This window comes from Hyperolius riggenbachi, chromosome 3, assembly GCF_040937935.1.
Source record: "Hyperolius riggenbachi isolate aHypRig1 chromosome 3, aHypRig1.pri, whole genome shotgun sequence".
NCBI lineage: Eukaryota > Metazoa > Chordata > Amphibia > Anura > Hyperoliidae > Hyperolius > Hyperolius riggenbachi.
Genome location: NC_090648.1, coordinates 205,342,043 through 205,356,961, shown reverse-complemented (window position 1 = coordinate 205,356,961; position 14,919 = coordinate 205,342,043). Strand labels below are relative to the sequence as shown.

At 42.4% G+C, this 14,919-nt stretch overlaps 1 protein-coding gene across 1 annotated transcript in view; it reads left to right on the top strand.

Moving 5' to 3' along the window:
• BNIP2 (BCL2 interacting protein 2) overlaps positions 1 to 12,040 on the top strand; it is a 105,832-nt gene extending 93,792 nt beyond the window's left edge. The window contains exons 10-11 of the mRNA XM_068273594.1: positions 5,927 to 5,962; positions 9,571 to 12,040. Coding sequence (XP_068129695.1) covers positions 5,927 to 5,962; positions 9,571 to 9,622 — 88 coding nt within the window. The 3' untranslated portion in view covers positions 9,623 to 12,040. The remainder of the gene's footprint in view (positions 1 to 5,926; positions 5,963 to 9,570) is intronic.
• The last annotated feature ends 2,879 nt before the right edge of the window (positions 12,041 to 14,919 follow it).

Sequence of the window (14,919 nt, the reverse complement as noted above, 5' to 3'; positions counted from 1 at the left end):
ATTAATACTGTGTATGTTTATATTATGCATGTGCATGTATGTGTAATATACTTTTTGGCCACAAGATGGCGCTAGTGAACATTCTCCGTAATAGGAAGTGATCACTTTTTTTTTTTTTTTTTTTTTTTTTTTTTTTTTTTACACTTTATTAAACCTGTAACAATTTCCTGTTTTTGTGAATGGACGTAGCCGCCGTTCGCGGTTACGTCCAGGCACTGCGATTGGGTAGAGGCCTGCTCGGTCCTCTTCCCCAATCACATAGCACAGAAACTAGACGGTAATGGCTGCGGTAGCGGCGCGGACATGTGCGGTAGGCCTGAACGATTTATCGTTTTTAGACCGAAATCGCGATCACGGAAACGACGATTCCGTGATCGCGAACGTGGCGATTTCTCACGATTTCCCCCCCCTGCTGTGCAGCAGTGTACCATTTCAGGCCGGCAGTCTATCTCCCGCTTGCCGCTCCGTAGCGGCGACTTAGCGGCTCTCACTATCTCCTTCCTTGTGGCCACCTCCACCGGCGCCCACGTCATCACCATCCGCCTTGCCTAGCATGTCATTGGCTGGGAGGGCGGGGGCGGCTGCTGCAGGCTCACACTCTTTTGCTCCGCCCAGCCTAATACCTCATCAGCTGGACGGACGGCAAACTCCCCCCACATGCTCTCGCTCTGTTTCCCTCCGCCTAGCCTAGCGCGTCATCAGCTGGGCGGGCGGCAGTACTGTCAGGCAAGAGTTCGTACATCAGATCAGACAGATCACGCTGACACCCTGTATGTACCTCATCCACTCTGTGTGTATGCAAGATAATGTGTGCTTGGCAGTGTGGGCACTGTGCACTTGCGCTGAGATGACTGTGAGCTGGACTTTCTGATTAGAATATATATATATATATATATATGTATATATATATATATATATATATTACTAATCACACAGTCCAGCTCACAGTCACATCAGCTCAAATGCACAGTGCCCACACTGCCAAGCACACATTATCTTGCATACACACAGAATATGCATAATAAATTCTATCTCATAAGCCAAATTGTGGTTCTGTTGTGTTAGGGCCTACTGCCAGTAGTCTTGCGGCAATCGCGTTGTGATCACGCGTTCCCTAATCTCCACCTTTTTTCTCTAGTCTCTCACCTAAATTCACATAATGCAGTAAGGTTTACAAACATGACACAGTGACATTATACCACCAATTTGATAGTATGATGTTATTTTCTGTCACTGCATGTTTGTAAATGTTGCTGTGTACATTGTGAATTTAGTGCTAAAGCTGGATTTGAAGAAAATCGTGAATCGAATCGAAATCGCAATTTTTGACAGAAATCGTGCGATTCAATCTTTTCCTAAAATCGTTCAGGCCTAATGTGCGGCGTGGCGGCGGGAACGCGCGACGTATTAAAACGTCATGTTGCCGTTAATAGGCTAAAGTATGACGTTTTAATACGTATGCTTGCCAATAAATGGTTAACATGCATTTTATTGGGGAAAATTAGGCATAAACTCAAAAATTAAAAAATGTTTTAGTTTTTTTTATATTTCACCTTTCCTAAAAAGTGCCACCACCTCAAAATAAATGATTTGGCTCGTCACAGTTAAAACGTTACCATAAATGCCATATTTCATCACTCGTTGGGCATGTAGCGGACCATTACCGCCATCCTGTGCATTTGTATGCGATCACTAGGGCGCACGGTTTGGGGACATCAGTGCTGTACAGATACATTGCAAGGCAACAATATAGCAATGCATCTAAACAGTGTTGGGTTGTTAAAGCGGAGCTGAAGTTTCACTTACCTGGGGCTTCTGCCAGCCCCTTACCGCTGTCCTGTGTCCGCGACGCTACCAAACAATCCTCTGGTCCCCCGCTGTGTCTCCGATTCTTTACCACCGACCTACAAGTCGATGGCCACTGCGCCTAGCAGCCTCCCGCTCACATCGCTGGGAGTGTCCTGCACAGGTACCTTGTACTGCGCCTGTGGAGGAAGCTCTTGGCGACGTGAGCAGAAACGATGACTCGCGCAGACAGGGATGCGCAGGCACAGTGGTCCGCCAACTCACAAAACAAAACTGAGCCACGGTGAGGGGCTGGAGGATCGCTTTGCCCCGGCGTGGGTAGGGGACATCTGCAGGGGGCCGGTAGAAGCCCCAGGTAAGTGAAACTCTCTTTTTTCACCTCACAGGTCTCCTTTAACCCTTAGTTAGAAGTTAACAATTAATTTTAGGGGGCAAAAAAAATGTTGTTTAATGTGACACTGTTACTTTAACTTTAAAAAAAACAAAAAACTATTTTTTAAACCTTTATGATGGACTAGTCTACCTAAGCCCGTTTAAAAACGGGCTCTAGGTAGTGAAATTGCCGCCGCCAGTCAGCACGCGCATGCTTGCACACAGCCGCCCTGCTCCCTGGCCCGACCTCCCGTCCCAACGACTGTCTGTAATGCGCACATGCACAGTACAAAAAGGCATGGACGGACAGACAGGGAAGGTGGATGACGCAGGGACAGTTAGGTTTTATTGTATAGGGTTGCTGCTATGGCAGCAATTACAAGCTATTGGATTAGTACACAAGTGTGCAGAGGCGTGTCTGATCGCAGCAGCAGCTTATTGCATAGTTCCCCAACCCTCTCCTCAGGGCCCACCAACAGTGCATGTTTTGTATATGTTACGGCCAGAACCCGAAGTTTGGCCACTTCTAGTTCTGGCCGGCCACTTCGGGTTCTGGCCGGCCAATTCGCGAAGTGCCCGCTGCGCTGCGGCCAATGTTAGAAACGGATCGTTTACTCTGATATGAATGTATCTTCTGGCCGCAGCGCAGCGGCCAAACGTATTAATTTGTTGCAATTTTAAGCCGGCGGCAATGTAACGATTCAAGCCGCCGGCTTTTTCATCTGCCTCATCTCTCTCCCTCTCTTTCTTATGGGCAGCCGGGCGGGGACACGCGTGTCCCTCCGGAGTCGTTCGTCGCGGCAGGGAAGCCTGCCGTTCTTGCAGAGCGGGTGCTGGCAGAAGCAATGTCTGCAGCCTCCCCGCTCTGCTGCCCCTGCTGCGACGAACGACTCCCGGGGGGACTCGCGTGTCCCCCCGCCGGCTGGCCATAAGAAAGAGAGGGAGAGAGATGAGGCAGATGAAAAAGCCGGCGGCTTGAATCGTTACATTGCCGCCGGCTTAAAATTGCAACAAATTAATACGTTTGGCCGCTGCGCTGCGGCCAGAAGATACATTCATATCAGAGTAAACGATCCGTTTCTAACATTGGCCGCAGCGCAGCGGGCACTTCGCGAATTGGCCGGCCAGAACTAGAAGTGGCCAAACTTCGGGTTCTGGCCGTAACATATACATCCACAGAGGTAGTTAATCAGCTCTACTGAGACACTAATTACCTCACCTGTGAATGTTTGTGGTTTCCTGCAAAACATGCACTGTTGGTTGGCCCTGAGGACAGGGTTGGGGAGCTGTGGCTTATTGTACTGGATGTGCAGGAATCTTTAGAGTAGATTAGGACATAATGCTGTACATACAAGGTTTGTTTATGCACGATTGATTCCCGCTCGTCCCCGCGGTCGCTTCTTATCAGCGCTTCACTTTTTTCTATTGTCCGCCCGCGGGGATCGAGCGCGGTACCGATCCGCCGTGGTGATTGGACAGGTTGGATCTTATCAATCGAGCCACAGCCTCCATATCACACTCGCTTCCTGGTTGGGGCAGGGCTAACCGCCGCAACCCTGCCCCACGCGCGTCTGTCAGCGCGTATCTCCGCCTCTTCCCCGCCCCTCTCAGTCTTCCTTCACTGAGAGGGGCGGGGGAGAGGCAGCGATGCGCGGCTGATAGACGCGAATGGAGGCAGGGCTGCAGCCGTTAGCCCTGCCTCCAGGAGCGACCAAGCCTGCGACCAAGTGTCGCAGTGGGGGGTTTGGGGGTGAAGGGACCCCAGTTTAGCGGCGCGTATGCGGCGGTTTAGCAGGGGCACACGTGCCCCTGCTAACTATGAGCTCTGAAGCGAGATTTATTCTCGCTTCAGAGTCTCTTTAAGTTGTCCTTTAAAGTTTTGAGGAGTCTTTTTCTTCTTACTATGGCTGAAAAACAGAAAACCGTGGTTTTATATTTGGGCACTACAACATACCATGGCTTAAAACAAAAGTGAAGTAAAAGTAGATACATTGTTTTGCAAAGCTCTTACTGATGCTAGTTGCCTCGGGTCCCTGAAGTTCCAAGTACTGTATGTTAAATGTTTATGGCGTCCCAGAAGTTCAGTGGAGCCATGAACATGGATTTGGTGGTTTGGTGCTGAACAGTGGCAGGTGGTAGTATTTGAGTGTTTTGAATCAGCTATGCTGAATTCAAATACCAACAACAATGGTACATACCATGGAGGGCAGTGCACAGAAGCACCACCAAGGGTGAGTTAACACACACACACACCCCTCCCCCACCCCCCGGTCTATCAAATCTTTCTGCATCACCCGGCCGAATCGGATGAGCTGCTGCAGCCAAATTGAGGTAACAAAAAAAATGTTTTGGACTCTAAGTGCTTCAGGGCTGCAGTCACTTAGGGTGACTTCCACAGGCAACCAGGATCATTAAAGACCCTTGCCCAGAGACTCAGTACTGTTTTACAGTTAGGTTTTGAACCCTGGTCAATGGCTCAAACCCTACATCAAAGGCAACAGCCTTAACCAGTTCACTATCTACTATCTCAAGGGCTGCTGCACATACACCATTCTGGGCCGCACACCTCCTTTGATTTTGCTTCCACGGCTAGGAGGACTCCGTGCCTTTGCAGTTAGTTAAGGCTTGTAGTGGCCACTGAGTGAAGTGCAGCGTGTTCAGTGTTCCCCAACCCTGTCCTCAAGGCCCACCAACAGTGCATGTTTTGTGGAAATCCAGAGAGTTAATCAGCTCTGCTGAGACACTAATTACCTCACCTGTGCATGTTTGTGGTTTCCAGCAAAACATGCGCTGTTGGTGGGCCTTGAGGACAGGGTTGGGGACCTCTGCTCTACATGATAAATTAAGCTTCATGCAAGCACACCCAGGTGCTTGTTAGGCATTTATTTGAAGATTAGGAAGTTTTCATAACTGATCTATTATATATGTAAAATTAGACATGAAACAAGAGAGGCGTGCATTTCAGAAGAAAATCTCAAACTGCAAGTCTGTGAATTGTACTGGGTTAGATTTTTTTTCAGTAAGTAACCAGCACATGTAGCATATAGAAATTACCTTACTATACTATATAGCAGTGGCTGGATAGTGTAATGGTTAAGGGCTCTGCCTCTGACACAGGAGACCTGGGTTCAAATCTAGGCTCTGCCTGTTCAGTAAGCCAGCACCTATTTCAGTAAGGAGTTTCTTGGGCAAGTCTCCTTAACACTGCTACTGCCTATAGAGCGCGCCCTAGTGGCTGCCTCCCCAGCGCTTTGAGTCCGACAGGAGAAAGGCGCTATACAAATACTGCCATTATTATTATTATTATTATTATACTATGATTTTCCTATAGTGTAAGCAGTCATGTATAAGAAAACACTGGGGAACACGTGTAAAATAAATATCTGTAGTTAAGCCTGTGGCATCTAATCAAAATCCATATTTCTTTCAAATGAAGTATGGAGAATGGGACCTAAAATGTGATTGGTTGCTCTAGCTGAGGTAACTGCCAGACTTCCACCATGATTTTAAATCTTTCTCATAGACTTAATTTAACAAGTTTTATAATTGTTTTAGTGTTATTTTATAACCTGTGTATTTACATAGCTGCTTATAATATTGTTGTTGTACATATGTATCTGCTTGTTCATCAGTGGTGCTAGATGTTTGAATTAGTTCTATTTGTGAAGCATATTACTACAATAACTTGCCTTTCCTGAATGATATAATCGTGTTTATTTTGTTTACTGAATTCCAACTTTCTCCTAAGGTTTGACGAAGAAAAATTTAAAAAGAAACCCAAAAGGTATCTGCGCACCGTTAATGGGTTGCACCAAGACAAGTCCATCTGCTATGCACACTAACCCCTCCCTTATTGGTTGGCTTACAGAATACCGTATAGCATTAGTAAATATAAACATGCACCGTAGCCATAACTTTAGTGTGAACAGGCCTGAGAGTATTGTATGAGTCCCTTGAAGCATCTTGCAAAGAGTAAACTTTTACTACAGTGCAAATCAAGTAAACCATCTTTCCTTGAAGAACACTCAGCATGTGTTTTTGTCAGTAGTAATATTAACACTGCATGACTCTTCCATTCCTGTTCTGTTAGATGTTGTGTTTGAACAGAAGCCGAGTTACATAAGCAAGCCCTGTTTTCATGCTAGATCAGTGTAATGTTTGTATTTGCTGTGCTTAAGTGTTCAAGCTAACCAATACCTCACAATGGTGAATGTTCCTGATCACCGTTCGCGGCAGCTTTTCATGCAGCCAATGGTCTGTGACATGGTAGAGGATAGCTAGACTCTGAAATCCTTATTCCAAGAAAGCTTTCAAAGTTACTCATGAGCTACAACTGGAAATATGTTGCAACACTGTTTAGGTTACTACAGAGAAAGACTGGAAAAGAGCAGAACCTTGTTTAGAACAGCTGCAGCACAAAGCTTTGTTTACACAGCTTTTTCTGCACCCCTGTCCCTTTCCTTGCTAACAGCTAATACTACAGCAGCATTATTCAAATATATATTGCATATTACTTAGAATGCTGCAGATCTGGAAGCCCTGCAACCACTTTACACACTTCTTCAGACAATAAATCCCAATGTATTTGGAAAAACTCAGCATTACATGCTTCAATGTATTACCAGCTAAGTTCTCCCGCCGCCTTGTTGCTTTCTCTCCAATGACTGCCACTCTTTCTGAGTTACATAGTGCCATATTGTTTCTCTGCCCTGCAACTTGTAGGACTGAAGCTACTTCTGGATGTTTAGTTGTATCTACAGAAACCGCTTACACAGTCTTGTCACAGGATTAGTTACAGCACAGTGCTTACAGGCTGTGTCAGTTTGCTAATTGCAGCAAATGGTTACCCAGATTTGTAATGCTCCCTGCTCTAAACTGTATATCAGGATGCTATGACTTCCTTTATTAGATTTTGTAGGAAGCAGCTACTTGATCATTTGCTAATGTGCTGGGTTATAAATTTGTCTGAAGATGTAAAATCTAAGGATGTGCTCAAGAGATCTTATGGGTTGGAGAGTGACAGATATGTTGTGGAGGGGTACTCTGTAGGGGAGTAGAAGCTAGTGAGAAGTTATGAATTTGAGTACCAGGCCTAGGTGCTCTGGGTGCAGAGGAGCATAGACAAGGCTGTTAATGAAGCACTGTTGTATTCTCATATCTTTTTGTAAGAGAAAATCAATAAAGCAGTGCATTTACATTATTGATCAGGGGGTAATTTTGAAAGCTTTCCTTGACTAAAGATGTAAAAGTACAGTTATCCTTTTATATTCATGTTGCAATTTTCACCTGCCTGTAACTGAAATGCTATCCCTATTCTGTACAGCTTGCATGAGCAGTTATTACATTACTTATAATTTGGCTTCAGTGATACACCAGTTAACTGAAAGGCACAATCGATCCAAATATGCAGTCATTTCAAAATTACATGTTACTCCCTTGCTTTTAAGATGATTACTTTCATTTTATTTTATTTTTACAATCCATTAAGGCTATAATTCATGAGCTGTTTCTTTATGGATTTATTTTAATTCCTTCAATTTTTAAGACTGCACATTGCCAGAATTTTAGCATGTTAACCTTTATGAAACGTGTTGAATTTGCAGGAAAAACAGTTCGTAATAGATATTACTTATTGGGACCTTCCCATACTATGCTTGCTGAAATTATAGTGGGCCTATGCTTATTCTGCTTATTTACATTTGTTAGAAAGTAAGCAAGATAATTAGGAGTGAAGCGTATATAGTGGGGGGGGGGGGGGGGGTGGTGTTGCTTGTAGGCAATCTCGAGGGGAAGGGGCGTCCCTTGCAGGAGAAACACCTGAAAAACGCCCCCTCCTCTGCTCTAATTGGCTAGTTCTGCCTCTTCCCCACCACTTCTACATACTGGCAGGCCTCTCCCCGCCTCCCTGCTCTGTGCTCTGCATTGAGACACACAGAGCCAGAGCTACAGCGTCCTGACCCCAAAAATACCCCCCTCAGTTTTGCCACAGTTAAATAAATACATTTTAAACAAAGCGCCCAAAAAGAGTATATACATATACCCACAACAGTATCCACTCCAGGACTGCGTCCTCCCTTTCCTGCAGCAAATCGGGACGTTTGAACCGGATATGATAGCACTCACACATGCACAGTTGGCTCCTGTGTGTCTATTTCACTGCACTCCCAGTGGCTTCATGATCATCCATGGGATGGGATCAATGCAGCACATTGATGACTTAGGCCTAGTTCACACTACACTGCAAATGCAGCGTATGCGTTAACGGCTTCGGTAATCACAGTTGAACCCCAACCACAAGACAGTACACGCCCCTTGACTGAGCTGAACACTCAGTTCAATTTTTTATGTGAACTAGTAGCATATACAACATTTCATAGCAGAGACACTTACCAATTATTATATAGGATGAGGTAGTGCAGAATGCTACGGCACAGTGTAGTACAGGCGTGTCTGTGGTAAATTTTGCATTGGTGTGTTTTGAAGTATAGAGCTGTAGAGCTATCTATTGAGAATTTTAGTCTAATAGTTGCACTGTTGAGAATATGTCTTCACACATAAATACACATAAACACATATAAACACACACTCATAAAGTTTTCAGTAATTTTAACCCATGCCTTTCCAAAAAAAAATCATGTGATCACCTTTTACTATTACCTTATTATCAGCTACATACCCTGCATTGTGCTAAAAATAAAAAAAAATTACCGTACATTAAGATAATAAAAATATATGTATGTATGTATGTATGTATCTATGTACGTGCACACCCACACGCACACATATGCAATCGTTGCTATAAAGGGTTCAGATCAAGCACTTTGTCACTTCAGATACAATTTTTTAAAACCCAACATTTGGATCAATAAAATTCTTCAAACCAGTCGATTAAAGAATCGTGTCGCGTTGATTTTATCCAACTACGATGTGATTTTTCTCTACAATTCAATCAAAAAATCTGATCAAATGATTGCATCCGAGGAAAAAATGTACCGTTAATGGACATCTTTCGAGAAAAAAGGCTCAGGCTGGGTTAACACGATAGTGCATTGCTATTATAACATGTCCTACTTCTGTCGTCTGTTTAAATCATGCATCTAGTCAGTTTGCATTCTGACGATCACAGTCTACTGGCACAGTTCTGGTGTACTTGGAATGGTTCTCCTGCAGTCTTCAGTTATATTATAGTTATTGGATGATGAAAATTTACAATTACAATTTCTTTTCTACTCCATGCAATCCATTAGTTAAGCACACAAGTGTTTGGTACAGATGACATATTCAGCAAAGCCAGTTGTGTACATACTACATTTGTAAGTGAGAGGATGACTTTATATCACCTTAACAGCAAGTTTCCAAGTTGTAATATGTCTCTATTTGTTCCTATACCAGGGTCGATAAGGAACTTAACAAGAAAACTGAAGGCCAAGGCAGTGAGCAATAAGATGTCTAATAAAACTGAAAGCCGTCCATTAAAATGGGGAGGATTTTTTGTTTCTTCTATTTACAGTATCAAGCCCTCATAGTTTTCCTGCCTTGAAAGGTGCCTTTTCAGCAGTGACTGTGCGTTTCATCATCAAGAGCTGACTTCACTAGGGAAAGAAATTGGTTACAAGAAGTTACAGGCATTGGACATATTGCAATAGACTTTCAGCCCATTGATGTGCCCTACATATTATACATTTTTGTGACTGTTTTATCAAATACCATTTTGTGTAAAAGACTATAGTGGCAGAACGACCTGCCATGCATGGTGGTTATATTCTAGATTCGGGAAAGCTTCTGGTGAAATTTGCACAGTGTTTGTAAAAACAACCATTGTGTTTTTGGTCGTTGTACAAGAGGCAAGGCGCAGGTATTGAGAATTCACTTGCTTGGGTTCTTATATGCACTTTTTTTGCCATAATACTTTTTGTTGTTGTTTGCTTACGGTTTTTAAAATCTAGAAGCAGTAAGGTAATGTATCGTATCTATTGGATTAGAGAAAGTGATAAATACTCTGTGCATTGTCCTTAGTAGGAAATACTAATATGTGTCAATAGTGAATTGATTGGGGGTAGGGGGATCATATAGCGTTGTAGTTTTACATGCAGAATGGGAAGACTGTGAAAGGTCCTCTTTCTGAAAGATGTAAATTATTAGTCACAGCAGTATTGGAGCAGTTAATGGGGTTTTTGACATTGTGGGTTTTCTGCACTTTGGTAAATGTAACCTACAACATTCATATCACAGATCTATTGTACAAAGGTTCCTGAAGCTCTTGAATAGCATATTGTTTCTGTAAGGAGAATTGAGTTACATTTTTTGTAATACATGCTAACATTATTCATATAATCTTATGGCTAGTCTGGAGCATGCATAAACTGACCATGAGTTGCAGTTTTGGAGTGAACAAATAGTTGTTTTTAAACCAAAAATCTTCAGAACACCAGTTTTATAAGAATGAATGTAAGAAGTACTATTACTTGGAAAAGTAAAATGGGCATACGCACCTAAACCACTTTTGCTTGGGATTGTACCACAGTACAACCTTCATATGCCAGCTTCCTCCATGTCAGCACAAGAAGACACAGGTCATTTTAGGTCATTTTAAAGTATACATTTGTAGCACTTACAAATCACTTTTTCTCATAGCTACAAATCACAAGTTCATTACTATGTTCTAAAAATAAAAAACAGCCGAAGATTTTACAGTTATGAGGAAATCCCTTTTAGATAACCTTTGTCAAATTTGTATAAAAAGTCAATTGTGTAGCAAAAAAAAAGAAAGAAACTTCTACTTAGGTTTTTGTGCTTTTACATGCTGTTCACTTGATCTTTAAATGCATTTATGCCCTTTTAATGTCACTTATTATTTAACATGTATTCCAGACAAAAGAAACTGAAAATGCATATACTGTTTTTTTACACTGCAGCTACAAGTATGAGTACTCTTCCATGTGGTTTTGTCAAGAGTTTTTTTGAAAGTTGCGGCAAAGCATTTGTGCAAAGTAGATCGCTATAAGGTTGTTATTCCTTACTCAAAAGAAAGAAGATAATTTCAACACGCTTCTTTCTAGCTGCATCCCTGTGCTGAGAAACTGCCCAAAATAATTTACCTTTTCCGAGGACTACTTCCTAGAGTTGTGTAAATGGCAGTACATGGACAGTCCCTCATGCTACTCATACCATTAGCAGATGGCATGGGGTGACATGAAATAATGTACTATGGAAACAGCATAATTTATTAAACCTATCCCAACATTAGCACAACGAATAATAAAGAAATCCTGAAGTGAAATGAAAAATAAAATATGCATTCTTAGGCCCCGTTGCTCTGTTATAACTGAAAGGTCAACTGATTTTCAAAGCAAGTCCCATGTTTTCCTATGGCACCTTTTACACTTCATGATCATGATCTGCGTGGTAGACAGAAGCTGCTTGTTCTGTCAAAACACTGTACGTTGCACGTCATCAGGATCCTGAGCAGTGGCGATACACGAGATCAGCACATACTGTCTCGACCACGCTGCTCATGACGCGCACGTCATTATTGGCAGACCCGCAGGCGAATCAAGGAAAAGGGAGAGCGGCTCATTGCGCAGCAAAGTCTGCGCTGACATCTGCCTCCCTCAAAGCCTGCGGGATGCCTGGGGGAGCGCGGGTCCTTCTGTATAACGGCTAAAGGTAAGCTCAAACAGTACAGTATTGTCAGTTGACATTGCAGGGCTAAACCATTTTTTTTTTCCTTTAAAACCTGAAAAGGCTCCCCCTGCAATGTTTATTTACATACAAAAGTCCATCAACGTTATGCAAGGGACTGACTGACTCCGATTTCAGTGACATACACTACATTAAACTGACATCACAAAAAAAAAAAAAACCCACAGCAAGGCTCCTATATACTAGATACATATATTGTTGAATAGTTAAAAATGAAGTGATTCGCAGGAGTGGTCCTTTAACGCGTTTTAACTGAAATCTTTTTCACAATGCACTGCTATGGAAAAGAAAAAAAAAGCGTACCAACTGATTAAGTGTAAATGGGGCCTTACACCTCAGAAGTCCGGTTCCTCTTACACCCCACCATTCCATCATTTGGTCCCTCTATACCTATTTGACCCTACAGGTCCAATAGGATTCTTCTGGCAACGAGTGCAGCCATCGTTGAACTCAACGCACTGGGTATGCATGAGTAATCTGCACATGCCCAATAGTGGAAAGCGCTGGTGCACAGCATAAGGGCTTCCCTCTTCTGGGCATGCACAGACTGTACTCGCGCATGCCCAGTGCTGATGAGCTTGTCTACGACTTCACTCACTGACAGAACATTAAGGAAGACCAAGTTCAGGGATGGTGGCATGTAGTAGAATACGAAAACTATACAAAGATTTCCCACTACTGAGGTAAGCATTAATCAATCTAGGTTGTTTGTTTTGTTTTTTCAATCCAGGATTACTTTAACACAGGCATGTCCTGATAGTGTGGTTTTTAAGGTATTAGAAATGTAACCTCAGTGCTTAGTTCTTATTCCGGCACCGAAAAAAAGTGAGCTTTACTCCATTTAGACAGAGCATAGGGAGCCAAGGTTTCTCCCGATAGTTGGTTCCGGGGGTCTTCTTAACCTCCCATACCTACTCTAACCTCATCCCTCCCTGCTGTGCAACCCAACCTCCCTTGCAGCTACCTTCCCATGCTCCATCTCATGGCCCAAACCTTCACTCTTTCCCTGCCTGGTGCCTAACTGTGACCACACTTACCTTAACCTAAGACTTTTAAAGTTGCTCTGTAGTGAGGGGGATGGGAATGATGCAATATATACTTCCATTTAAACCATGCCAATGGTATGGCAGCCCTGATTACCATTTTGGCTTCAGTGGTGTCTGAAATTCACACATGAAATAAGTGTATGACTAGTATAGTTAAACTTTTTCTAGAGCATGTGATCTACATATTTGTTCTAGGCAGAATTATTGGAGGACGAGGATCAGCAGGACAGCCAAACAATATGCATTGCTTAAAAGGACATGCATAGGGCAGTCATTGTATTCTTCTTACTACAGGGTCATTTTAAACAATGCCTAACCTAAGTGCCAATTTAACATAACCTTATCTATGACCAATAATTTCCTCAGGTAATAATCCAAGTCTAACCATACACTACTCCTAACAGACCCCCAATACGCCCATACTAAGGCATCCACATAAAACTGAATACAATTTATCTGCTTTAAATGTCAGTATGAATTAGATATATTGTTTATTGGAGTGGCTTCATATCCAGTTACATCTAAATCTCCCAGATTGTGATAAAAGAACTTTCTCTCTGGGTACATTGTGATTACGCCATCCATTGTCTAATATCAAAATGGGCAACTTGGTCAGCAGTTTTCTGCTCCCTTACTTATTTCTACTGCTACGCAGATTTACGCACAAGGCTGGATTTACACACTGAAAGCAATCCAAGTTCTTATGCACATAGCCACACCTAATTATTATATACTGTATGTTTACGTTACTGGGCTTATGCAATAAAGTAGGTTAATGATGGTTATGTTGAAAGTGCTATAACCCACTGCAAAAATCACATCTCAGTTTATGAAAGTCATCATAAACTCTGATTGGTTTCTGTATGGGTTTGCCTTATAAGCCTGCCGGTGTCCTATTCACCTCAGTACAAGATGAAGATAGCACCATCTGCATGTTAGTGTTTACACGAACCGCTTCCTCTCTTTGCACCTGAAAATGTTGCCACACCAGAAGTATGAGTGCAGTAATTGGATTTCTTCATCCTATGATAATTAACTTGTGACATGAAAGACTTTTTCTCAAAAGTATACATGTGGTGGCTGACTTGGTAAAACTTGCTATTCATCCCTGATATGGTAACTTTTATTACCTACATAGTAAAAATGTAAATAGTTTTGTTCCATGCAGTTTTAATTGAAATGTAAAAAGGGATCCTGAAGACCCATGGATAAGATAAGTATCAAGGTGCAACAACTCTTTCACTATAAATGCACCTTTCACATTTGCAATAGCGTGTGGCTTAATAAAATGGTACTGCCTGTTGATGCAAGAATTAAAGGAGAACTTCAGATATTCTTTTAAATCATAATATCCCCCTAGTTATGCCAGCTATTGTGATTAATCTTTGAAATACTATTTTACTTTGCTTATAGTGTATTTTGAAATATTGCTAAAGACACAACTTCTGCCACTGTAAAAGTAAAAGATAACACACCTGTCCATATAGCTGTATTGCAAATGATCTGTCTATCTGCTTACCTCCGGAGTCCTGGTCAGCTAGCTGGAGAGAGAGAGAGCGTTTACACTTTGTTCAGCTGATGACTTGAGAACAACAAGACATTGTAAACTTATACATGCAAATATTGTTAATCTTCCTTTCCAAATCCAATGGCACTTCATGGAGTTCCCATTCATATCATTCTAATACATTTGAACTTGCTTATTTCACTGTTAATAATGTCAGGGATGTTTCCATTCAGCTGTGTGTTTTTGAAATGTACAGGGGCTTGTTCGTCAAGGTAACCAAGATAAATGCAATGGGAAAAGGAGCAAAAGTGGAGCAGATACCAAGAGAAACCAATCAGACTTTTTTCATGTCACAGCTGGAAATACTGGAATGGTTTGCTCTGGGGAAAGGCTCCAGTCCTGATAAATCAGCCCAGGATGTTTAATGAGAATGATGGTGTCTAAAGCTTCGTACACACAAGGCATGTCGTCTGGCAGGCATCTGAT